Raw genomic sequence first — 25,072 nt, 5'->3', positions numbered from 1 at the left:
TTCAGATTTTCATGTTCTTTAGAGCCAAGATGTGTCTCTTGCAGTAACACTATTTGCGCATTCTCCTTCTTCCTTTTACTTAGGATCTTACTTCTCTTAATTGGGTTTAGAACCCCATTGACGTTATAAGAAATCACTTTTAGTTTATTATCTATCCTAGCCATGGATTCTTATTAGTTTCGAACATATAGGTATTCTCCCAGTGTGGTAATACGCAGTTAGAAGAAAATATATCCCTATAACTCTCCTGAACATGGAGAGGTAAACAAAACAGAACGAGTACATTAACAAAACAATTGAAATTGAAGCTTTACAGTTTCTTACTTCCAAAAGTGAGGCTCCTTCAAGGTGTGCCTTTGAGGGGCTCCTGGTGGTACTGGAGCACCCAGAGAGGGTTAGGTCTCTCTTGCTTTGGGCAAGGAGGGCCCTTTGAGATGGCTGTGTAATCGTTTCAGTCACGACTAATTTATCCTTGTGATCCGACTATGTTACAAAGAATTTATAAAAATAAAAAATAAAAAAAAGGGCTAATTTCAAAACATCAACCTAACCTAAGCTTTAACCATATGACTATACTAGGCTATTCCACAACTTGGATTTGCCCTGTGGATCGTGTTCATATGAAAAGAAAACTAAACCTTCATTTATCTGTAGTCACATTTAGTTTGAGTTTCTCCTAAGAAGACTTTTCTGTACATCCCAATTAACCTCTGGGCAGCCAGGAGACGTGGTGCGTTAATTATCCGACGAGTTTGAGGCTCCAAGTCCGGCGCGACGATCTCCTGCCGTTTTCCATGAGGATAGGAGTTGGATCTCACGGCTGTCTGGGTTGGTTTGAGCAGGTATGACGGTTAACCTGACTCCGCCAGATGGATTGCTTCGCATTTGCTCGGCATATCCATCTGGGAACTTTCCGTTGGAGAACTTTTGGAAAGGGGCGGAATACTGGTTATTTGATTGGATGAACCATCTGTCTATCACCTATGTTGGTGATAGACGGGCCAAATCAACCAATCAGATCCACGAAGCGTATGAAAATACAACCACAAGCCCGCCCCTGCTGCTGCAGGCAAAGCATAGCTCGTAAGCTCAGCATGCAAGCAACATGTCGGTAAAGGAGATTTGCCGTTTGTGTAACGAGAATTTAGGAATAAAAGACACCATTTCAGGTTCCCGGACCATATTCCAAAAGAAGGATCCAAGAGAAAAAAAGCATTAGCGAGCGGCTAACAGAATTAGGGCTACCGCTGGCTGATAATACTGGTTAGCTGATTGGATAAACCATCGGTCTATCACCACCTAACCCACCTCAAAACCAACGCTGATTGGCCCGGTCGTTTGGCTAACTGCTCCAAATTTTCTCTGCCTCAAGATGCCAGACTGATCTGCGAGTGGAAAACTGGAGCTCGCAAGATCAGGACGGTCTCATGAGGCTAATCTTCTGTGGCTTCCGTGGCGGTCCGGTACATGCGTGTGCCATCACTGCAGAAAACACGTAGCCTTGCTGGGTATGGCGTTTGAAACTTAATTTGTTTTCCCTTCTATATTTTCTTTGCTTCCGCATATTCCATTCGTTTCTTGAGAACCGCGGATCATGGTCTACGTAGAAACAGGCAGACATATAGAGCAGTTCTTTCTTCTGGCAGGCTTTGCGGATCACCTCCTCTTTGGCTTTGTAACTTGCAAACTTGACTATGATGGACCGGGGTTTTGCCTCTGGGCCAGTTGGCTTAGGAGCGAGTATTCTGTGTGCTCTTTCGGTTCTGAGATCCATACCTGGTGGTAGATCCAGCGATTCTCTCAGTAGTTTTTGCACAAAGTCAATCATGTTATCCCCCTTTTCTTCTTCAGCGATGCCATAGATTCGGATGTTGTCTCTACGAGCCCGACCTTCCTGGTCAGTTAGTTTAGCTTCCATGTTAGCCTGGCGTTGGGATAGCCTTTTCAGTAGTACCGTGGCCGCCATTAGCGTTGTTTCGATTCCGTCAATTCTGCTCTTCTGCTTCCTCCAGTCTATTATTTGTTCTACTTAGCTCTTGTTTGATCTCTGTAAGATGCTGTGTGTTATCCCGTCTGAAGTCCTTCAGCTCGCTCAATATGCTTCGCAGGCTAACATCCGTTCCCTCGTCTTCTCCTGGAGCCGGCGAGTTGCCTCGGCTAGCGATGTGTTGTTGTACCGATTCTTCGGTATCTTCATTCAGTGGTTGTGGTTTCTTGCCTTTTGGGTTAACCCTGGTTTTGCTCATGTTCGCTAATTCTTGCTTTACTGTTATCTACAGTGTTTTCAGGGTTTTTAGATCAAAACCGTCGGAGAGCACAAGTCTCAAGCAGCCATCTGTAGCGTGACCCTGAAGTCGAATCCCTATTATGTTATATTTCATGTATAATTGTACACTACTCTTGCTCTACTGCAAACACATCTTGTTGGTTTACAGTTGAAAAGACTGAGGAGTGGACACATGTAGCATAAACAAAGCATTATGCTGCTTTACCATGGGGATGTGTGGTACCTAGATGTACTACTTTGGATTTTATTTTGCCATGTTCTTATTTAGATTCTGAATGTGACCTTCATGATGAAGCCAGAAATGGATGGTAATACATTTCCAAGGAGTAACGTGTGTGTGTGTGTGTGTGTGTGTGTGTGTGTGTGTGTGTGTGTGTGTGTGTGTGTGTGTGTGTGTGTGTGTGTGTGTGTGTGTGTGTGTGTGTGTGTGTGTGTGTGTGTGTGTGTGTGTGTGTGTGTGTGTGTGTGTGTGTGTGTGTGTTGCAGGCGGAGAAGGACAGCTCCAGTTCAGAGCCCTACCTGTGTGTGTCTGACTTTGTTGCCCCTGTAGACAGTGGTGTGCCAGACTACATCGGTGTGTTTGCTGTGGGGGTGTTTGGAGCCGAGGAGCTGAGTCAGCGGTTCCAGGATCAGGGAGACGACTACAGCAGCATTATGGTCAAAGCCCTGGCTGACCGTCTGGCTGAGGTACAGTAGGGACCACTTCCTAATAGGGGTGCCGCGATTCTCCAAATCTTCTATTCGATTTTGGATTTAAACATTTTCTTTTCTTTTTCAAGGGTTCTTTATTCAAAGAAAGTTTTTCAAAATTAAGGAAGTGCAATTGAAAGTGCCATTAGTTTACTGAGATGCAAATGAACGCACCACAAAGTCCCGTCGGAGCCCACAGGCTTTGCTGTTCATTGTTTTTTGTTTTTTTTTTACTTAAAGGTCCCATGACATGGTGCTCTTTGGATGCTTTTATATAGACCTTAGTGGTCCCCTAATACTGTATCTGAAGTCTCTTTCCTGAAATTCAGCTTTGGTGCAGAACAACAGCCACTAGAGCCAGTCCCACAATGAGCTTTCCTTAGGATGTGCCATTTCTGTGTCTGTAGCTATTGAGGAGGAGAGTGGGAGGGGCAAGGTGGAGGGTGGGGGTGTGGCCTTGACCAACTGCCACTTTTCTCGTTTGAAAGCCATGAGGTCTCTCTCTCATGGGTTGGCCAAATTCTCTGGGCGTGCAAAGCAGAGAAAGGGGAGGTAACCTTGCTTGTTATGACCTCATAACAAGCAGATTCCAAAACGGCTCATCTGAGCTTTCATTTTCTCAAAGGCAGAGCAGGATACCCAGGGCTCGGTTTACACCTATCGCCATTTCTAGCCACTGGGGGACCATAGGCAGGCTGGGGGAACTCATATTAATGTTAAAAAACTTCAAAGTGAAATTTTCATGCCATGGGACCTTTAACTCCTCACGGGGAAGGCAACATGTTGCCCTACGGTGACTTCAGGGAAGCAGGAGGATTTTCCAGTTGTGATGTTTCTCCGTTATCTCAAACTGGTAGTGGCCTTGGTGTCTGGAAAAACCAAGAAGTTACCCAGTGTCTTTTTGCTGCATGCTACCAGCCGGTAAGCAGAGTTTTTGTGTTTGTTGTCTAGTAGGCGGGGGAGAACCAAGGGAAAAAAATCGCAGATTTATTTTGACCAATCTTTGATTTAAATTGAAATCATGACACCCCTACTTCCTAACACACCAGGGCTCCATTGCTGCTGCTATAGCATGGGTTAAGGAGTCACTGGTACTGAATGACATGTTAGCTGTTGCTGCCATGGTGTTTCTTTGGTTTCTGCTACAACCCTACTGTCCGTCCTTCAGGCTTTTGCTGAGGAGCTCCATGTTCGCGTGCGTAAGGAGCTGTGGGGCTATAGCACTGACGAGGCTCTGCAGGCCTCGGACCTCCACAGAATCCGATACCAGGGCATCAGGCCTGCAGCTGGCTACCCCAGCCAGCCTGACCACACAGAGAAGACCACCATGTGGAGCCTTGCTGGGATCCAGGAGAAGACTGGTGAGAGCAGCAACCATTTCTTAACAGTCATAACTGCAGCGGAAAGGCTCCCAATGCTCTTGTGTTGTTCTTTAACATGAGATGCAAAAGGTTTTCTTACTAGCCTTTGAACAGCAAAATAAAATCACATTTATTTTCTCTTCTCAGTGCCTTACCATGTACTTAGGTTACTCTGAGAAATCAGGTTAAACAACTACTTGAGAACATATTTACATGCACTGTAGTAACCTGGTTACTGTAAGTCTACATATACATGCAGAAGGTCAGTGATCAGAAAACTCCCCTACCCCTGACCTTATATCAAAAGCATGGCTGGTTTATTTGAACTTCTCCCTTATTTCATCCAGCTGCGCTTATACTTTCCTTGCTTGGAAGTAGTCAGGGCCTATTTCAAACCTGAGTAGTGTTTGCAGGTGTTCCTATTAGGTTTCACATTGCCTCGACAAACTTCACCAATGAAATAGGGCAGCCTGTATACAGCTTGGGAGACAAAACCCACGATGAAAACATCTCCACCCAGAACAAGAGGTTGCTACTGCTTCACCTTCAACTTTATTAACCCAAAGGAAATTTGGTACGCAGCAGGCATCAAATCACATCAAGGTACAAACATAAAATATTGACAACAGCAACAAATGCAGAAAAATTCCACACCACAAATGAAAACAAGGTACACCTGCCATACTGAACCAGAAGCTAAAAAGACAGCTAAAACATTAGAAACAGCACAGTAAAGAAATACATGTTAAGTGCTGTACCGAGAAAAGTAAAAATGGAATGTAATACATTAATACATAAATAATCTATCCAGCTATCAAACACGGATACACGTACAAGCAAGCAAGTTAAGTAAATTAAGCTTCTCAATGGCCACAGGCAGTACTTGTTCTTGTTCTGGGCATTCTGAAACTTTATAAGGGCCCCTATCTTGCACCCAGCGCAGCGCAAGCCCGATGCAAGTGTCTTTGCTAGTTCAAGACCGACGCAGTTGTCAATTTCCCGTCCGGCGCCCACGTGGTCTAAATAGCAAATGCACCTGCGCTGTCTTAATGGGAGGTGTGTTCAGGTGCATTCTTGGCTTATTGCTATCTTGAGGCAGCGCCTTGATCGCGCCATTGTGTGTGTGTGTGTGTGTGTGTGTGTGTGTGTGTGTGTGTGTGTGTGCGTGTGTGTGTTATCATGTGGGTATTATGTTTTCTTAGCTTTACTGTATGCATATGTAATGACTACATACGTGTATTTTGTCTGTGTGTAGGTATTTGTCTGACAGAGTCCCTGGCCATGACGCCTGCTGCCTCAGTGTCTGGTCTTTACTTCTCCAACCCTCAGGCCTCATACTTCGCTGTGGGAAAGATCACCAAGGAGCAGGTTCGGCTAACCATCCACATCTTTAACTGCTATTAATAACTATGAAAATGTTGTTTTAAATGAGATATCCAGTTAGTGGGGGAACTCCCAAACACAATACCATCACAATGGGTGTTCTAGATGTTGGTGTTTTGTGAGTGTTTTTTGTGACATTAAGTAAGTTAGATTAACACAGGTTTGCGACCTGACTCACAACTGGATAACAGATCTCTGGACCGGACTCACAAGAACTAAAATATTGTACATACAGTGGTTATAATATGACATAAGAGCATAACAACCTCCCCTTACATATAAATTGTATACAATAGAAAGTATGTTACTCCTAATAGAGTAAGTACGCTGTATATTTAATCAAAATATGACAGAAACGTTTTTGATAGTGTTATAAAGAGACCAGGTATAGATATAGAACTGACCAAGCAACAATATTTGAAGTGTATCATCTTAACTTAAAGGTGCCCTGCCACCCAAAACTGTTTTTACTTTACATTTTTTGAAATATGTTAGGTCTATATGTTTGTGTTATGTGGTGAATTTGAAAATGAACTGCTACCTCCGCTGTCAGTTCTAGCCACTGAAAAGAAATAAGCGGAGAAATCAGACCAATTACAAAAGCTGGTCAGTCTGACGTGGTGTTGGCTGAGCTCATTACTATTCATGAGCTCGCCCACTTGCGCTGGGTAAAGGATTCTGACAGCCAGGCTCTCATTGGCTAGCTGTTAGCCAATCAGATTCAAACAGCTTAGCTCGTTGAATATTAATGAGAACTGGCACAAATCGAGCTGAGTCTTCCTATAGGCTTTCTATACCATGTTAGAATGGCTTGAAACAAGGTAACCAAGGCATTTCTTCCACAATAAATGTTACAGAGTCCATGGTAGAACTTCAGACATTACCACAAAGTCATGAAATACGTGTGGCAGGGCACCTTTTAAAATTCTCAAATAAAGGCAGAGTCACAAATAATAGCCCTAGCCAGCACAAATAAATATAGGTCTCTTGATAAGAAAGGCTGGGTAAACATCTGTACAGTGGCTCAGCATAATATTGTACATTTCTACACTCAATTCCATCAGTACAGTTTCATGTGATTCTCACTACAGGACATTTTCATTTTAAATATATTGCAGGGAATGATGAAGTACAGCTTAGCTTTCTCTTCTCTAACAGAAATACTGTTTTCTTTCTACTGAGTGCTCAGTGACATGACTGCTGTTTTACTCATGGGATCAGTGCTGTGGAAATGTACATTATACTGAATTTATCAAGACAACAGGGAGGTTCTGCTGAGTTTGCATTACCTGGGGAACAGAACATAAAGATGAAAGGTTTTTCTATAAAGCTTTTTTTCTGGAGACACTAAAGGCTTTATACTATTTCACATACGCAGCAGTTCTCCCCAAACACCTGTAAACACACTTGTGTAAAATCAGTGGCGTCCCCCTTAAATAGGGACATTTAACATATTATATGATTTTAAACATAAAATAGTGTAAATTCTCAAATGAGGGTCTTTATAAAAGTTGCAATATGTAATACAGACAGCTAGTGTTTAAAATAGTTACTGCGGTACAAATTCAAAATACTGGAGAGAGTCGTTTCCCCCGCCCCCTCCTCCCCAGACTTGGAAGTTCACGGAGGTTGCCAGGCTGAGACATCCATAGTCTCGTTTTGCCAGACCCTCCTCGAAAGTGCGCTGAAGGAGCATCCACAACAATGTTGCTAGACGCTTGTCTCACATAGCCAGACATTACTCCACAGCACAGCGGAGTAGCTAACGTTAGATGCTGGCTATATTGACAGTCATAAAAGCCCGTGCTCACGCGGAGCTCTGTAACCAACTGAACAGACTTTATTGGCTTAGAATTACGGCAACAATCGCTAAACAGACCGCAAACTCACGGTCCTATCTTCCTGATTTACAGCCCCCCCTCTCTTGGCTTAAAATAACTCACCGTTGATGGCTACGGCCGCTGAACAGGCTACACGTTGTAAACAACCGTGGCTCGCTTGCCTGGTCCTCTGGTAACGTTAGCAGTTAGCAGGGTTAGCATGGCTGCGTTAGCCAGGACCAGTCGGCATCACTTTGCTGACTGTGTCTCAATTGTTGGCGGGCCTCCACAACAAAATCAACATAGAGGAAACACTGAATTTGACCCCAGCAATAGAAATGCATCTCCGAAAAAGTCCACTTAAAAATACCTCCCAAATCATATTTATTTTCATATATTGAAAAATTAGCCCTGAACATTATCTGCATTATTTCATAATAAAACAAATCAAATAATTTCATGCCTTTTAGAATTTATAAACCGTGGATTTGTGTGATGAAAGTAACCCACTTTATTAATAATACAAATAGCCCTTTTTTGTAGGAAGATTATTGAATTTAAAGTTGTTTTATAGAGAGGACGCGGGACACGAAATCCGTCTGAACTTGTTTTCTCTGCTCTGGTCTTCAGGTGGAGGACTATGCCCGGAGGAAAGAGATGTGTGTGGAGGAGGTGGAGCGATGGCTGGCTCCAATACTGGGCTATGACAACGAGGCGTAGAGCGTGACCACTCCAGCAGTAAACTGGACCACACGAGGTATCGGAGCAGGGCACACCACTGCCACGGAATCAGGTTTATAGTCCGACCATTTCTCTGTAGCTCACACAGGTTCTTACTGTGGCTGCTCACGCTGGGATTCCCTGACATTACATAGTATATCACACTAGGTCTTACCATTTTACTCAACATTTCTACTGGACATTTCAGAACAGTAAAACAGCGTTTTTTGTTCTTGTTTTTTTTTTTTTTTTTTTGCTCTCTATGCCAAAGGTTTATGACAAAAGTTCTACTTTTAAACACTACGGACCCACACACGTTGTATGTAATGGTAAAATGATCTCTTAAATGAATGTATATTAATGAAATGTTTCTATCAGGTCTACAAATGGAGTGAAATAATCAGTGGTGTTACATGACAGTCACATGTGTCTTCAGTAGTGCTTTGATCCCGATTATCTTTGCTCAATATTGAGATGATTATGATTTCAGCACTCATACCTGGGCTGGGTATCTGTCAAAGTCAGTCGATACATGTGCCGACATGATTACTGACGTAGTGTTAGCGATACTTCAATTTGCTTATTATAAAAACAATTTTAAAAGATTTATTTCTCATTTACTAAAATTGGGCAATACATCTGTGTTTATGGTTAGCTTATCTTAAAGGAATAGTTCAGCATTTTAGAAAATGTGCCGTTTTCCTGTCTTTCCGAGAGTGAAATTACGTGGTTAGCCTAGCTTAGCATAAAGTCTAGAAATAGGTGAAAACAGCTAACCTGGTTGAGTGAAAAAAACAAAAAAAAGACAATGCGCATATGCCTCTGCCAGTGTGCCTGCCTCTCTGCGGGCACGCTGGAGGCGGGTTTTACACAGGCTACCTTGGCCAGTTTGACCCGCTCCGGATAGATTTCACCGTAATCCCAATAAGGCTATTGAGAAAGTCAAGCCTCTGTAACGGCGTGGAGCTGTCATCATATATGGCATCTGGATGTGCGTCTGTGACATTAACATTAATGAGACGGGCTGTAGCTGGTGCCGCTGCTTGGTGTTATGAAGTCATTCACAATATTTCCCTGTTTTGCCAGGGCTTGGGCTTTGACTTTCCCACTTGCTTGTCTCCATTTGTTGTAAATCTACGCTAGTCTTCTGCATCCAATCAGAGCGAGAACGCAACATGTAGTTTTTTTCTTTATCACATACGCTACAGTCTACAGTCATTTCTAAATAAAAACATATGATGGTTCATTGTTTTAATAGAATGAAATATATTAAATCACTGTGGTCTATGGTAACCGTTCAATTGTGCAGAGGTTATTCCGATCGGAGAAAATTAGAATTTTCTGTTAATGACCGGTTATCACCGGACAACGGAAACTCGGCTACCAACACATTTTAAAACTCACTGATTAATATGCTGTATCTCGTTTTTTCTTTTCTTATTCGGTGAACACCTGTTTTTGGTTTTGGCACTATAAAAATCGATTATATTCGGGTTAAGGCAATACGCCGATTTCTCAAACGCCATGTAAACACGTTACCCCAGTTAAAATCAGAGTTCTAATAACCCGGTTAACTGAGGTAGAGAATTCCTTCAGTAACCGGAGTATCCCTGCACATATACACCTTAACCGGACTATGATCGGGTTAAAAGTCTACGGTTAACTGCATGCTTCAACTGCCTCTCCCCACTCCACTTGAGTGGTTTTTAAACCAGAAATAATCAGTCAGCACTGCAAGTAGTTGTCGTTGCTATGACACCATACAACAAAACAGCGATGCCCGAATCAGCGGGCCATCGGCAGAAAGAGCCTGCGGTCCGTCTGTTTTACTCCCCGCCGAGGCAGCAGCGAACTCCGGTAGATGGCTAAACAGATTGTCCATCTCCGGGACCGTCAACGCCACGTCTCGGCAAAAAAGTGGAGGGACCGAGCAGCAGCCGCTGGTTAACGTTAATGTTAGTTAGCTACCTAACGAAGTTAGCTTGCTAATTCCACCCGACACTTCTTACAGATAACGTTATAATCAGCGTCTGGCGTAAACACTGTGCGTTCCTACGCTGTGACAAGAATATGTAAATCAAACATTAAGTTGTTAGGCCGATCGGTGTAATGCTGACATAGGTCAACTGGAAGAAAAAGAGCTTTAGAAGAACTTTGCTTCAGGAAAAAAAAAAAATTATCATGATTAAAATCAGGAAATATCTGATCAAAGAATGAGTAATAAACTGTTCTTACATTAACTGTCAATACGTTACACTTTTTAATACTTGGTGGTACAGACCAATTCATTTGTGCCCAAAATGTATTAATGTAAACGGCCTAAATTTATTTAGGTTTTTTCTTCTAAAAATCATTATTTTATTGCTTTTGTGTAAAGGTTTTAACATCATCAACATCTGCGTGGAGGCTGTAGTGTACCAGCTGAATAGTTCACCCATTTTCACTGGTTTATTAATGGATTTTACTAAAAAGTCTTCTGAAGCTCAAGCTTGTTGTTTTATTGTTAACTTTTAACTCACTTTACATAATCTTTACTATCTCTGAAAGTGAAAACAATAAAACAGGAGACAAATCATTTTATAAGCCTTTAAAAGAGTAACTTACCCCCCCCCCCCTGAAAATATTGTCTTTGCTCTCCTTGGAGGTTTTAACTCCTCTTCTTGCTGCAGTGATGAACACCTGCACCTGAATGCACCATGGAGGCACATGCTAATGGGGAAAAGTGCAGCTGCATGCTACCCTTAGGGTAACATTATGCCGTGTCTTTAGCCGCATGCTACCAGCTGGTAAGCTATGCTGTGTCATCTACTGTATGTGTTGTTTTCTTATAGCTTTGGTACTGAGATTTTATCACTTTCAAAGTATTGATACTTTTGACAAAGTTACCACCATGTAGAGCCGTCACTTAAAGGAAATACTTCACCCACAAAATGACCATTTGTACATCAGTGTTGCCTTGAATTCATGAAGAAAACTCTGTTATTGTTGCATGCCTCCACGGTGAACAGAGAATTAAAAAATCACAGAATAGTCGATGCGCATGTGTTTGTAAGTACAGGGCATACGACTGGATAAACAAGACTTGGATTAAGCGGCTTAGTTGTGTGAGAGTTGTTTTGATATAGTTTTGCTGTTAAACGTGGACCCCGAGTACTTTAATGCATCAAGGCTTTTCTAAGTTGTTTTGATTCTACATTCACCATTGAGGCATATAACAAAGATTTCTTCATGAATTTCGGGCAAAACTTGAGTGAGTAACCGAAACGTTGTGAAATAAGTATTTGCATGCGTAACGGACAGTGTGCGGGACTTCTTCAACAAGTGTTACTGGTAACCTTTACCTTTTCTGACGCACCTGCCCCAAAAAAGAAGTGTGCAAAAGCGCTTTTGAATCGAATAGTTGATATACAAAAGGTCATTTTAAGGGTGAAGTATTTCTTTAAGCAAACTTGAATGTAACTTGTTTTTGACTTGATAAGAAACCAAACCAGAACCATTTGCTGTGGCTTCATGGCTGTGATAAAAACACTAATAATAATCACTTACAATGAATTATTACTTAGACGTTTTTCACCAAATGTAATTGCATAATTTAGAATGACCTACAGTGCTTTAAACAGAGTTGTAAAGACTAAAAGGAGCAAGCAGTAAAGTCTCATCTTCAAATGACTAAATTGGTAAACTGGGTTAACCCTTTGCAACATCTGTGGTTATCATAGTTTCATAAACTCACATTGTCCTGTTCAGCAGCAATAGAAAAAGCCAGCTTTTCACACATTGAGGTACAACTAGTTCTCTATCGACATCCACGTACTGTTGACATTTCACCGGGTATCATCAGTGTTGTATTGTGTGTGTACTATACAACATCTACTTATTCCATGAACCTGAAAAAAATCGTCACATGGGACAAAATGATGGGTTAAAATTGAAATTAGGTTTCTAATTTAGGTTTTCAAGAGTGCATTTCACATGTGTCTTAAAAGCCCTGATGTGCTGCAGTGGCTGATCTCAGTTTGTATGAAACATTTTTTTTTTTTTTTAAATCCGTTAGATTTTCTTACATTGAAAAAAGAAGCTGTGGATAAATGATGGTGGCATTGAAAACAATGTAAAACAGAACAAATAAAAAAAAAAAAATCATTTCAATATGTTTTCCGTTTGTCTTTCTCTGAGTTTACATCTCCAGTCCACCTTAAAGAAAAAATGTTTGATGATATTTAATGAGGGGCACTTATCAGTTGTTTAATGTCTTCTGTGGTTCTGGAAGAGCTTTGTCAAGTCTGAAAAAATAACCCCTAATGTCATAATGAAGTCTAAAGTTATCTGAGCTTTGGCTTTAAAGCTACTATCTATTTACAAGCTGCACAGTCCTTCCGCACCCACACTCTCTTCCAAAACTTTCACAAACTGAATTTCGGCTGTCTTCTTCTGCGAGCAGAGGGAGAATACTGCTGTTCCAATTTTAATTTGTCTGCGGACGTCGTCTTTCATCACACAAACAGTACACAAAAATATGTTTCTGTAAAACATTTGAGGTGATACGGTAACAGAATCTAGATCGCAGTTCACAAGCAGTCAGTGACTATCAGTGCTATACAGACTCCTTGGCTCTGATTGGTTGATTTCCTTTGAGTGTGGTGGAAACTTGCAAATGCCACGAGGAGCACTAGGGGGAGGCAGAGTAACATGATTTTTTTTCACAGATAATCTCCTCAGAATCAGAAAAGAGTTTATTGCCACAAAAAGATACCCTTACGTGGAATTTGCCTTGGTGATTGGCGCATACATAAACAAGCAAACATTAATATAAAATAAACAATAAATACAGAAATAAATATATACAATATAGCTGTTTTGCATGAGAAAAAGGAGGCTGAATGGGTGAAGTGTAGAATGTTCCAAAAATATATAGTATGTGTGATGGTCAGGTGGATAGTCCAGGATTATGGTTAATGCAAAGTGTAGTGACTAGGGGTGGGGGTGGGGGGTTGAGTCATGTAGGACTGTCAGGATATAATGACAGTTTCAGCAAATACGACTAAACTTATTTTTATAACATTTAACATAACATTTAATCCTTTGTCACTAATTAGGGTCATGGACTTTGAAAGATGTGGGCATTTACCAAAGAGGCCTAAAAATACTATTGGTTGCATTTCAAGTGCAGGACACAGACAATATAAAGAACGGCCGTAGCATTGGTGATGTCACCCATTGGTTTGTGAACGGCCGTTTTGAAGCCAGGAGTTTGCAATTTGGCCGTTGCCATCTTGGTATTTTGGAGCTAGAAGTGACCATATTTAGACAAAAGGGTGGAGCTGGGGAGAATGACACATCTAAGTCAGTGTTGTGCATGGTTTCAATGGCGCTGTGCTAAGCTAAATTAGCCTGACATAGTCATACTCAGATTCTAGTCAGAATCCATACAGTCAGAATCTGAGTCGGATGCTGCTCCACTGGGCTGGGATTATGGGGCGGGTTTCAACCGAACCAGGAAAGAAAATGCCTCTGCACTCAACTGGATAGACCTCCAACCAATCAGAGCAACGGAGTATGTGACGTATGTCGTAGGAAGGACGGCAAAAACATCTTTCTAATCGACAAATGCCTTGACTGCAGTTCTGTTCCTCTTTTAAAATGAATGCGCTGTCGATATCTTCTATAACCGACGCGATGGCCGAATCTACACATCTCAATTCTCCAGCGGCAGCCATCTTTGTTGTAAACAAATTCAACCCAAGCGCTCTTTGGTGACATAGTTGATTACGTTACTGTTGATCATCTGTCCATCATCGTATAAAGCCCGCCCTGACAATCTGATTGACGGATCAAGTCCAGACCGAACTTCCCGACCTCAAATGTTGTGGGCGGGGCTAAATTCGGATGGCATCATAAAAGAGGGAAAGTTGCAGATTTTCAACCCTTCTGACGCTAGTCAACTAGCAGAGTTTTACTGGCGGGTAAACGCAGACCTCTGGGTACTGGCGCCGTTTGGCAGCATGTACAGCGGTTCTTTTGATGTTTTTTTAAGGCCTACTCTACCTGTATTGTGATTTGCATGTTTTTACCTACTGACTGTTGGAGTGCTGGTATGTAATGTGTGTGGTATATTGTGTTGTGTTGCTGAGTATGTGAACTGTCTTATGTTGTTGGGTATATGAACTACAACACACTGATGTTCTGCACACATGAAGTACCTAACCAATAAATAAAGTTTATTGAATTGAATTCACACAGCTGGTTGAAAATCGGCAGACTTTCTCTTAAGTCACCAGCTAATGGTAAACTTATTGGAAACAACAATGGAAACAAGACATTTCTAGGCAACCAAAGTCTTCCAATTAACTTTGAAGTGAAATCACACCGTGAAAGGGTCAAAGTTTAAGATAGAAACATAGACAACACCCAAAAACAAGTTCATGGCTATTTTAATGTACACATGTTAACCATAGTCCTCACTAATCCACCGGAGGTTAGAACGCCAACACAGAGAAAGAGGAAGGGGACGGACATCCGGCCAAAAAGAGTAACATCCAGTGGAATTTCCGGCAGCAACGGAGCAATCCCGGAAGTGGAACATCGTGGATATAGACTAATAATTTACTAAATGAACATCATGCTTTATTGAAGAAGACTTGAAACTACCGATTGAGACCATAAACTTGTTATGAAAATGTTTATTGAGGTAATAAATCAAGTGAGAAGAGAAGAAGAGACTTCTATAGAAACGGACTTCTCTTTAAAGCCAGTGCTGGATTATAGATATAATAATATAATTATTATAATATTATTATTATTATAATGCAGATTTAAGGCACTCCACATTGGCTTCACTTTTCAGGCACGGAAGTTGCCGCTTGGTAGGACACCACGTTTTTGGATGTTGAACCCACACTTTTGGTGTGTGTTACCTTTTTTTATGTGTCTCTTGTGAGTACCCCAACTTGATGGAGATGTAATAAGATAGCTACTTAATTGATAGAGAACGCCTTTAAACATTTTCTTTTAAACTAATAAGTATATAACTTTGCTTAAATATAAAGTAAAGTATTTTATTTATTGTTTTGTTATGTAATTTTTAAAATGTTCTATAAGTATTTAATTTCAATTTAGTAATAAAATGTAATATGAGTAGTAATTATAAAAAAAAGATTCTGCATTTTACACAGTTTTTACTTACCAACAGGGCCATTGCTACCACTGAGGTCATATCTATTTTTCCTGGGATTTTAGGAGCCTCTGGGAAGTTAATATTCTGGCATTCAGACCTTTATGTTTGGAAATAAAAGTAACAGAAAATATTGGACAGTTAGGCCTAAATGAAAAAAAACAAAATCCAGATAAAATTTAAAGAGTCACTTTTTGGTGTCTTTTTTGGGACCACATTTGGACTAAGGACTTTGTATGAAGGGTTCCATTTACTTGTAAACGTTAATGGCGGGAGTGAGCTTCCATACCGAACTGGTCGAGAGGGGGGGGCACACTGCTCGCGCACACACACTCGCACCTGTGCAGCTCCTCCCTCGGTGAGCGCGCGCCATCCAATGAGAGACGAGTTCTAACCGTGCGTTGGCTTCTGCCGTCTCAAACACGCATACACCGCCACACACGCGCACACAGCCCGTGGTCCGCACGCAGATCCAGCACCAGCATCTCCGTGTGAAAGCTAACCATGGCTGAAGGAGGAGAAGGCGAGGATGAAATCCAGTTCCTGCGAACTGTAAGTCCTTTTATGTTGCTTTGAAGGCTGGGTGTCACTGCGTCTTTTTCCTCGTGTGTGTAGGGGGGGAGCGGGGGCAGGGAGTTTACCGCATTAAGGATGACAGCTCCTCGAGGTACCAGTCATTGGTCGGTCAGTGAGTCCGCATCGTGCTGACAGAGGACTTAAAAGATGGGCGAGGTTTGAAAACGTAATGACTGACAGTTAGGAAGGATAAAAGAGATGAAAGAAGGTGTTTGTTGCAGCCGGTGTTGCTGTCATTGTCTCACGGAGAGGAGTTGAGCAGCGTGCAGTGTGTGTGGAGTCGCTGGTGTTGGCTGGAAGCGGCCGGGGTGCGGTGCGGTGCGGTGCGGTTCGGCGCGGCGCGGTGCAGGCTGGCAGCATGAAGTCTGCTGCATCTGCTTCACTTCACTTTTATTAGCTTCTTCGCTGAAGCAATGCCACAGTCGTGTGTGTGTGTATGTGTGTGTGTGTGTGCGCGTGCGCGCGCGCATTTAATGTTTGTCTCATAATGAAGTAAAAGCTTGTACTGGACATGAGAGTAACGTGAATAATCACACGTGAATTCACTGCACCTGAGTATTTCTTTCCTTTTTTAAGGGAAGGCATCGGGCATATAAGTCTACACACACAAAGTCTGTATGTATGCATATGTGTGTGTGTGTGTATATATATATATATATATATATATATATATATATATATATATATATATATATATATAATACATATCCTCATTTGTAGCCTTTTTCTACCAGGTTCAGATGATTCCAGTGTTGCCAGTACAGTTTCCAGCCTCAGTATCACAGCAAAAGGAAGGTTACTGCATAGCTATTAAAATACCATGGCTTGATACTAGAGAATCCTTGAACCAAGATGAAACTATTCCACTGGAAGGAAATGTTGGAATTAAGAGGGGTGCTATGGATGCTTTTTTATTTATTTATTTTTTGGCAGACTGCATTTTAAGCTGCAGCAATACTTTGTATGTTAATATTGAGTAAAATAACTGTAATGTGAGGTAGGGCTGGGCAATAGGCCTATAGATCGATATATGAAACTGGTTAGTGTTGTCTTTTCCTGGTTTTAAAGGCTGCATTACAGTTAAGTGATGTCATTTTACCTGTTACCAGACTGCTCTAGCCATAGGCGCCAATTTGTTTTCCTCCGTGGGTGCTCACACGCGCACACCCTTTAAAAAAAAAAGTAGTCAAAAAATGTTTGCATTTCAGAACCTTAGGAAATGGACAGCGGCCGACACAAACGCACACGCCATTCTAAAGCCGTAAAGTAGGATATCTTTCAACTCAGCACAGCGCCACTTCTCACAGATACTGACAGGGTTGGAGATGAGAAGTTGAACTGGCACGTATAACCGCGATCAACTTCGTGGGAAATTATAAAATAAATGCCACCGACATAACCAATCACACTATGACAGACGCTCCACTTTGCACCAACTGCAATGTTTAATTTTAAATGAATGTAAAAATGAACTGGCAGTCTGGCACACGTGGGTGCTCAGTATTTTCCGTGGGTGCTCGAGCTCCGGAGCACCCACGGTATAGCTGTTCTATTATTTGCCTTTACCAACGTAGTCATTATAACCACATTACTGAGCATATCTGATTTTATCAAAAATCTCATTGTGTAAATATTTTGTGAAAGGACTAATAGTCAACCCTACAATATAGCCACAATATTTGATTTTCTCCATACCGCCCAGCTCGGTGGTAATCACTAGGGGTGGGAATCACCAGAGGCCTCACGATACCATTACGAAACTTATGTCACGATACGTGATATTATTGTGATTTTAAACATATTGCAATATTCTGTGATATATTGCAATGTATTACCTTTTTTCCAACTTCAAATTTTTCCCAATTTCAAATGATGTTCGTCAACATCTGTTTTATCCAAAAAGATACATGTCTCTGTTCATCTCACTTCAATTGTATCACTGCAAAATGGGATTGTCAAGCAGACAAACTGACCAACACATATCTAATAATAGATCCATGCTTGGTGTCTGTGGATCGATACAGTATTCCCACGGAAAATATTGCGATACTACTATGCTGATTAAAACTTTTGAATGTACACGTTCCACCAAAACAAGTTCCTTCCCGAGGCTGTTTTACAGCGGCACCGTGCAGAGCTTATCTTTTATCTCAACCGGTTGTAATCTTCAGACATTTAGATAGATTTGGAACAGATTCACGATGCATCCTTACATCCCTAGGCACCAGGGCACCCGCTCCAGTTGTAATGCCAGTAACTACGCCAAGGGCAATGGCGGTTCTAGCCAGACCTTCCTCCGCAGCGCTGTTGAGGAAGGTCTGGCAATGTGAGACCTCTTGAGGGTTAACTGTGCCTGGTTCCACTATGTATTGTTTCTACAGACTAACTGCCTGCTGTCTCATGTCTTGTGTGCTGCTGCAGTATCAGAGTTGTCAGTACAGTGTGGTTGTGTAAGAGTGGCACTGATAGAAAGGTGGATCCATCCACCTCAGACATCTAAACGCTGTAGTGGAGCAGTGCTCAGAGGACAGGAAGGATGCGAGGACCACTTCACAGGCACTGAACCCAGGGAAGGCACCGGAGCCCTCTGCTTCATTTAATACTTCATTAGGTGCAAGTGACTAACGTTTGGAAGTGCACTGCATCTTCATCAGAGTCAAATGCTTTTGGCAGAGACAAGAGCAAAAGGAAGTAGCATAGCAACACTCATTCAACAAGACAGTACACAGCACACAGCCCAAACAGGAAAACTATTATATAAGGCAAGCTGAAATCCTATGAAGATTATCCTCATCGCAAAATCAGAAAAAAAACTCTTAAACTTCTTAATCAGTGAATGAAATGGAAGGCCATGAACGTAGACAGGGCAGGTGTTAGCGGGACATTCACTTTTAGAATGTACTTTCATTTGGTTCAGTTTGGTAGTAAGTTTGTTAGTAAGTTAGTTTGAAATTGAAACAGTGCAGTTCTGTAGTCTGTTTATATATCAATGCGTTTGTATTTAATACTTGATACATGTCACCAGCTCTGGTGTTGTAGAACATTGATTGCTGCACTTGCTGTTGATCATATTATACACGTCCACTTATATTTAAATGCAATGTGTGTGTGTGTGTGTGTGTGTGTGTGTGTGTGTGTGTGTGTGTGTGTGTGTGTGTGTGTGTGTGTGTGTGTGTGTGTGTGCTGTTGTACTGATGGAATCTGTGCTGTGGAATGGAAGGGTGCAATGATTATTTTCATTACCAAATAATGCTGCCAATTATTTTTCTTGATTTAAGTCTATTAAGTGTGTGGGGCCAACACTTTATAATAACCATCATTAATAGATGGTAAATTGATAGTTAATTAATCTTTAGTTAATTGTCATTTAACTGTCAGCAAACAGCCATTTTACTGTTAACAAACAATGAAATTATAATTAACAATGTTTACTAATTATTAGTAGAGTGCTGTAAATGAAGAGTTTATTATTACACACATTATATCCCTCATATACTATATTAGGTATCTGGTAATGTTTAAAAAATGTTTGTAAACCTTTAAGAAACCATTTTTAAAACATCTCTAAACATATAGATAGATGGACCAGATATTCCTAACACTTAGTTAAGGGTTATAGTTGCTTTGTAAACCATCTATAAATATTATCTGGATGGCTATTGTAAAGTTGCGACTGATGTTTTTCATAGTTATTGGTTAATATATATATATATATATATATATATATATATATATATATATATATATATATATATATATATATATATATATATATATATATATATATATATATATATATATATATGTATGTATGTATGTATGTATGTATGTATGTATGTATGTATGTATGTGTGTGTGTGTGTGTGTGTGTGTGTGTATATATATATATATGTATGTATGTATATGTATGTATGTATGTATATATGTATATATATATATATGTATGTTTGTATGTATGTATATGTGTGTATGTATATGTCATCACCATTCAAGATAAGAACTTAATTGATCCCACACGCCGGGGAAATTCACTTGTTACAGCAGCTCGAGAGTCAGAAAAGCAAAGGAAAAAAAGTGATTGAGTGATAATTAAAAATGAAACAAGATAAGAACAATAGAAAAACACAAATAAAAATAGCTAGTATATACAGTATGTACACCTTTTACTTACACAGATATGTCCATGATGGATAATTGTACATACAAGCAATTGTACTATACAACCCACCAATGTGTTTCTGATCAAATTGTTTACACGAGCACAAAGTTCTACATTGATCTAGCATCTTCATTTTTCTCTCAAAGTATACCAGATGGATGCATGTATCTTTAAAATGTACATGTTCTTTCAGGAGAGCATGCCCCTGCAGTGGACCCCCTAGAGGGTGAAATTTCCTTTATGCTATTTTTTATATCGCAACGTTATAGCGGAGACATTTTTTTTGCAATGTCAATTATTTTTAATATCGTGCAGGCCTTAGTATAATTATAAAGCAGGGAATTAGAAAGAAACCTTTCTGATATTTCAAATAAAGGCTAATTTGTGCTATAGTTGGTACTCCAAATCAGGGTTGTCAAGTGGCAACACCTTTCCAACATCATCACTTCCATAATAATACACCGATCCACTGCAGACCAACAGCAACAACATGAACCTGACACCCCTCTGGATTCTGAGTAGAGAATAATGGAAAGTAAGCTATTGAGGTCACAGGTAAAGGATGAAGATGCAGTGTAGCACTCCTGCTGTATCTTCTGCTGCCTACATAACACACATAATGTAATGCATTTACCAGTAAATGTTTTTTTTTTTCATTATGTATGGGGTTATGGGATTCATTTAGCAAGTAATTTTAGTGTCAAAATATTGTAAATTGCCTGATTTGAAAAAGTGGCAGATGCGTATATTTCAGATAAATTGAATAGTGATTCCCTTCGGATTAGGCCATACACTTAATGTTTTGTCCAGGTGGATCTTAATGAAAACGGACTCATTCATGATCAGAGTCAATGCTATGTTAAACTGTGATAAATGTTCTTGATTATCAGTAGTTTAAATGGTACGTAAGCAGCATGCAGCTCATTATTTTGGATTAGCCCGACTTTCTCACTACATCACCACTGCCTTTACCAATAATTGTCCGTCAGCAACCGTTTGCTCCTGCCGATACTGTTTAGCTCTACTGCCTCTATCTGTCTTTAGAGGGAAATGTGCGTTTATAAAAAAAAAAAAATGAAGCTTAGTTCCTAATAGCCCCCCTCCCTCCTCTAATCCTGCAGCACTCCCTGTTAAGTGCACTTTGAATGCAGATCAATACATGGTTACTGGTGACTGCTGCACAAAGCAAACGGCATGGCATCCACGGTGTTCTTGTGTTCATTTAATCTTTGTTACAGAGAAGTCTGTGTTTGCAGACTGTACAAATGGACTGATCAGAGAATTCCAATGGAGAGCCACTGCATGCCAATTAAAGCTCCACTCCACCTATAATCTATCTTTTGAGTGTCAACCATCTGCCCCTGTAGACCTCATTTATTTTTTGGTTTGTACTTACATTTTGCAAATGTTTCCAACAGTGTTCAAACCCAGAGAAATCTGTCATTTTAATCAATGACACGGAGCAGGTTACTTGGTGGCCTGTGGATGGCTTTGTATAACCTTTGACCCCTCCAGCTGCTCTAACTTCCGTCAACACACGGGAAACGCCATATGATAAGTTTGAGAGTTCCGTAATGTTAAGTAGTTGCACCAGTGTTCAACACGCTCATAGTTATTTTCAGTATGATTGTTCTGACCACAGTTAACAGCGCTGGGCTAGCCCACAATTCAATTTGCCACGTAGTGTTAGCTGCATGGGAAGTCGACTAATCAATTGCTAAATTATTCAGGTAGCATTCCCTGTCCGTCTGTCTCCAACCTGGAGCTAAGAGACTTCACTGGGATGAAAGAGTACAACAGCCCCAGCTACAGCTAGCCCCCAGATGTATCGGCTGATAGGAATGTTTTACAACGTACTGATACAGATCCCTGAGATTTTTTCTTTTACACACTGAGTGTTACTTATTGATTGACATATGCACCAAAACTGATATATTGTCTATAATATGCATGGCTGCTAGAGGCCCTTGTCAGGGGAAACGTAGGTTGTATTAGGCATTTGAACTAACAGCTATCATGCTGTAGCTATATTTTTTTTCTTTCTTGGGAGGCAAGGGCGTCGGACTGGGGGGGGGGGGCGAGCACACAGGGATACTTTTTCCTCTCCTGGGTCTTTGTCATCCACAAGCACTCACCTAAGCAACCTTATCCAGGCATTTTTATGAAAGACATGATGAGGAATCCGGTTACTGCTGGAAGCAGTGAATAATTGCAGAAGTGGCAGCTGTAACCACCGTCAGTGTGATATTTGCTGGTATTAGAATAGGGTCAGAGCAGTGTATAGATATGCAAGAGTGATGAATGACTCAGAGTTGAGGCTGTGTTTAGGGGTAGCCATGCAGAGTTTGTTTGTGTAAGTATAAAACTTACTGTGCCCATTCTTCCAGTTCAGCACTGTCCTAAATTTATCAAGGGAGCTCAGTTCCCCATGTAAGGACATGCTGACCGGCCTGTGGAGCAGAACAAGTTTTTATTAACATACACTGCTGACCCAGTATACAATTGAATGCATAAATGAAAAGAAATATGAAAACAACTGTTTAAATGATTAAGGGGAGCTAAATAAAAGCAGTAGGCCTACACATGAAGTGATATTCTGGCTGAGTATCAATCTATTTTAGTTAGTATTTGTGCTGATATCAGTCTGATGTATCGCATCAGTGCAGCACTACAGGAGACAGTGTGTGTTGGTGGAGTGAGGTTAAAAACCATGGTTTGCCATCGATACCATGGTCTGGAGCCTCTCCATACTGTGCTACTAACAAATGTTGCCTTTTCTCTGACCAGCTATAAACCCCAATTCCAATGAAGTTGGGACGTTGTGTAAAACTTAAATAAAAACAGAATACAATGATTTGCAAATCTTTCCAACCTATATTTACTTGAATACACTACAAAGACAAGATATTTAATGTTCAAACTGATCAACTTTACTGTTTTTTCTGCAAATATTCACTCATTTTGAATTTGAATGTTCAGGTGAACAGGTTAGTTGGAAACAGGGGAGTGTCATGATTGGATATTAAAGGAGCATCCCCAAAAGTATTGGTGTGTGATGCTGCAATATTTGGTATCAATTCGATACCAAGTAAATACAGGGTTCAGTTGTTCACAAGCAAGGATGGGGCGAGGTTCACCACTTTGTGAACAACTGCGTGAGCACATAGTCCAACAGTTTAAGAAGAAGATTTCTCAATGTACAATTGGAAGGAATTTAGAGAGTTCATCATCTACAGTCCATAATATCATCAAAAGATTCAGAGAATCTGGAGAAATTTCTGCACGTAAGAGACGAGGTCCAAACCAACATTGAATGACCTTCGATCCCTCAGCACCACTGCATTAAAAACAGTCCTTATTATGTAAAGGATATTACCACGAAACACATATTACTATGAAGCACAAAATACGACAACAGAGACCCTGGACTGTTGAGCAACTAAAGTTGTACATCAGGCAAGAATGGGAAAGAATTCCACCTACAAAGCTTCAACAACAAGTGTCTTCAGTTCCTAAATGCTGCCTAAATGTTGTTAAAAGGAACGGTGATGTAACACAGTGGTAAACATGCCCCAGGCCCAGCTTTTTTGGAACTCATTGCAGGCATCCAGTTCTAAATGAGTGAATATTTGCAAAGAAACAATAAAGTTTATCAGTTTGAACATTAAATATCTCGTCTTTGTAGTGTATTCAATTGAGTATAGATTGAAAAGGATTTGCAAATCATTGTATACCATTTTTATTTTTGTTTTACACAACGTCCTAACTTCATTGGAATTGGGGTTTGTAATATGTGTGTGGGCTTTTATTTATTTTAGCGGTGCTGCTGCTGCTAGTCTTGTCTATACACATGTATGTTTCCCTTTGATAAAATGAAATGTTAAACATAAATATATACTGATCTGATTACAGCAAACACAATGTCTGCCGTATTGACGGCAAAATAGGCTATAGAATATTTCGTTCTGTATTGACAGGTGCAACATTTTAAAATGTATTCTTATTATTATTTTTTAATTACATTTATATCTGCATTTATCTGAGTTTGTGTACTGCAGTTCTTGCAGCTCAATAACAGTGAGGCAAAATTACTTCACAAATGCCTATCCAAACGTCTTCTACTGGAAGTTCTGCTTCAGTCTGCAGAAAAGTACAGATATTAGCAAAATGACAAGTCAAAATCAGTGACAGAAAAAAATGACTTTTTAATAAGGTTTTAATAGGCTTTTTGAACAAAGCAGTCTGTGTTTGAAATATTCCTTTTTAAACCAAAAACAGAACGATATACATAGGGCCTCTGATGGACTCAGTATAGAAGTCTTCCTGTGTGGTGCAGGGTGGGGTGAGGGGTGTCGCATTAGAGGGAGAAATGGCAGGGGGAAAAGCAATAGTACTCTATCTATCTGTCGGTGCAACACACACACACACACACACACACACACACACACACACACACACACACTGAGCCCTTTTTCTCAATATGAAAGTTTAATGACTTCCCTTCTAGTTTCCTAAATGTTATGCCATAATACAGTGTCCTTACTATCTATCAACTAAACACTCCCACTGTATTCCAAATCAGCTAAAACCCACCCACACAGTGTGTGATTAGGCCTGACAGGGTGCAGTGCACCACCCTTTTGGCTTTAAGACAAGCGGCAACTTCCGGGCCTGAAAAGTGAAGCCAATGCAGAAATGAATTAAACCTTCTTTTTATGTAATTTAAAGCAGGGGGGGGGCGACTCCACTGGTTGCAAAAAGAAGTCGTTTCTATAGAAGTCTATAGGGAAATGACAACTTCTCACTTTTTTACATTTATTACCTCAGTAGAGATTTTCATGAGATTATGGTCTCAATCGTTTGTTTCAAGTTTTCTTCAATACAGCATGATGTTCATTTAGTAAA

At 40.6% G+C, this 25,072-nt stretch overlaps 2 protein-coding genes across 2 annotated transcripts in view; both read left to right on the top strand.

Moving 5' to 3' along the window:
• Positions 1–12,404, top strand: part of mtr (5-methyltetrahydrofolate-homocysteine methyltransferase) — a 66,917-nt gene extending 54,513 nt beyond the window's left edge. Inside the window, exons 30-33 of the mRNA XM_028567488.1 lie at positions 2,774–2,974; positions 4,146–4,338; positions 5,594–5,706; positions 8,172–12,404. Coding sequence (XP_028423289.1) covers positions 2,774–2,974; positions 4,146–4,338; positions 5,594–5,706; positions 8,172–8,261 — 597 coding nt within the window. The 3' untranslated portion in view covers positions 8,262–12,404. The remainder of the gene's footprint in view (positions 1–2,773; positions 2,975–4,145; positions 4,339–5,593; positions 5,707–8,171) is intronic.
• Positions 12,405–15,889: 3,485 nt separating this feature from the next.
• ryr2a (ryanodine receptor 2a (cardiac)) overlaps positions 15,890–25,072 on the top strand; it is a 261,766-nt gene continuing 252,583 nt past the window's right edge. The window contains exon 1 of the mRNA XM_028567569.1: positions 15,890–15,984. Coding sequence (XP_028423370.1) covers positions 15,937–15,984 — 48 coding nt within the window. The 5' untranslated portion in view covers positions 15,890–15,936. The remainder of the gene's footprint in view (positions 15,985–25,072) is intronic.

Source organism: Perca flavescens, chromosome 21, assembly GCF_004354835.1.
Source record: "Perca flavescens isolate YP-PL-M2 chromosome 21, PFLA_1.0, whole genome shotgun sequence".
NCBI classification, from domain to species: domain Eukaryota; kingdom Metazoa; phylum Chordata; class Actinopteri; order Perciformes; family Percidae; genus Perca; species Perca flavescens.
The sequence above is the reverse complement of the archived record's forward strand: the minus strand, read 5'-3'. Positions and strand labels throughout refer to the sequence as shown.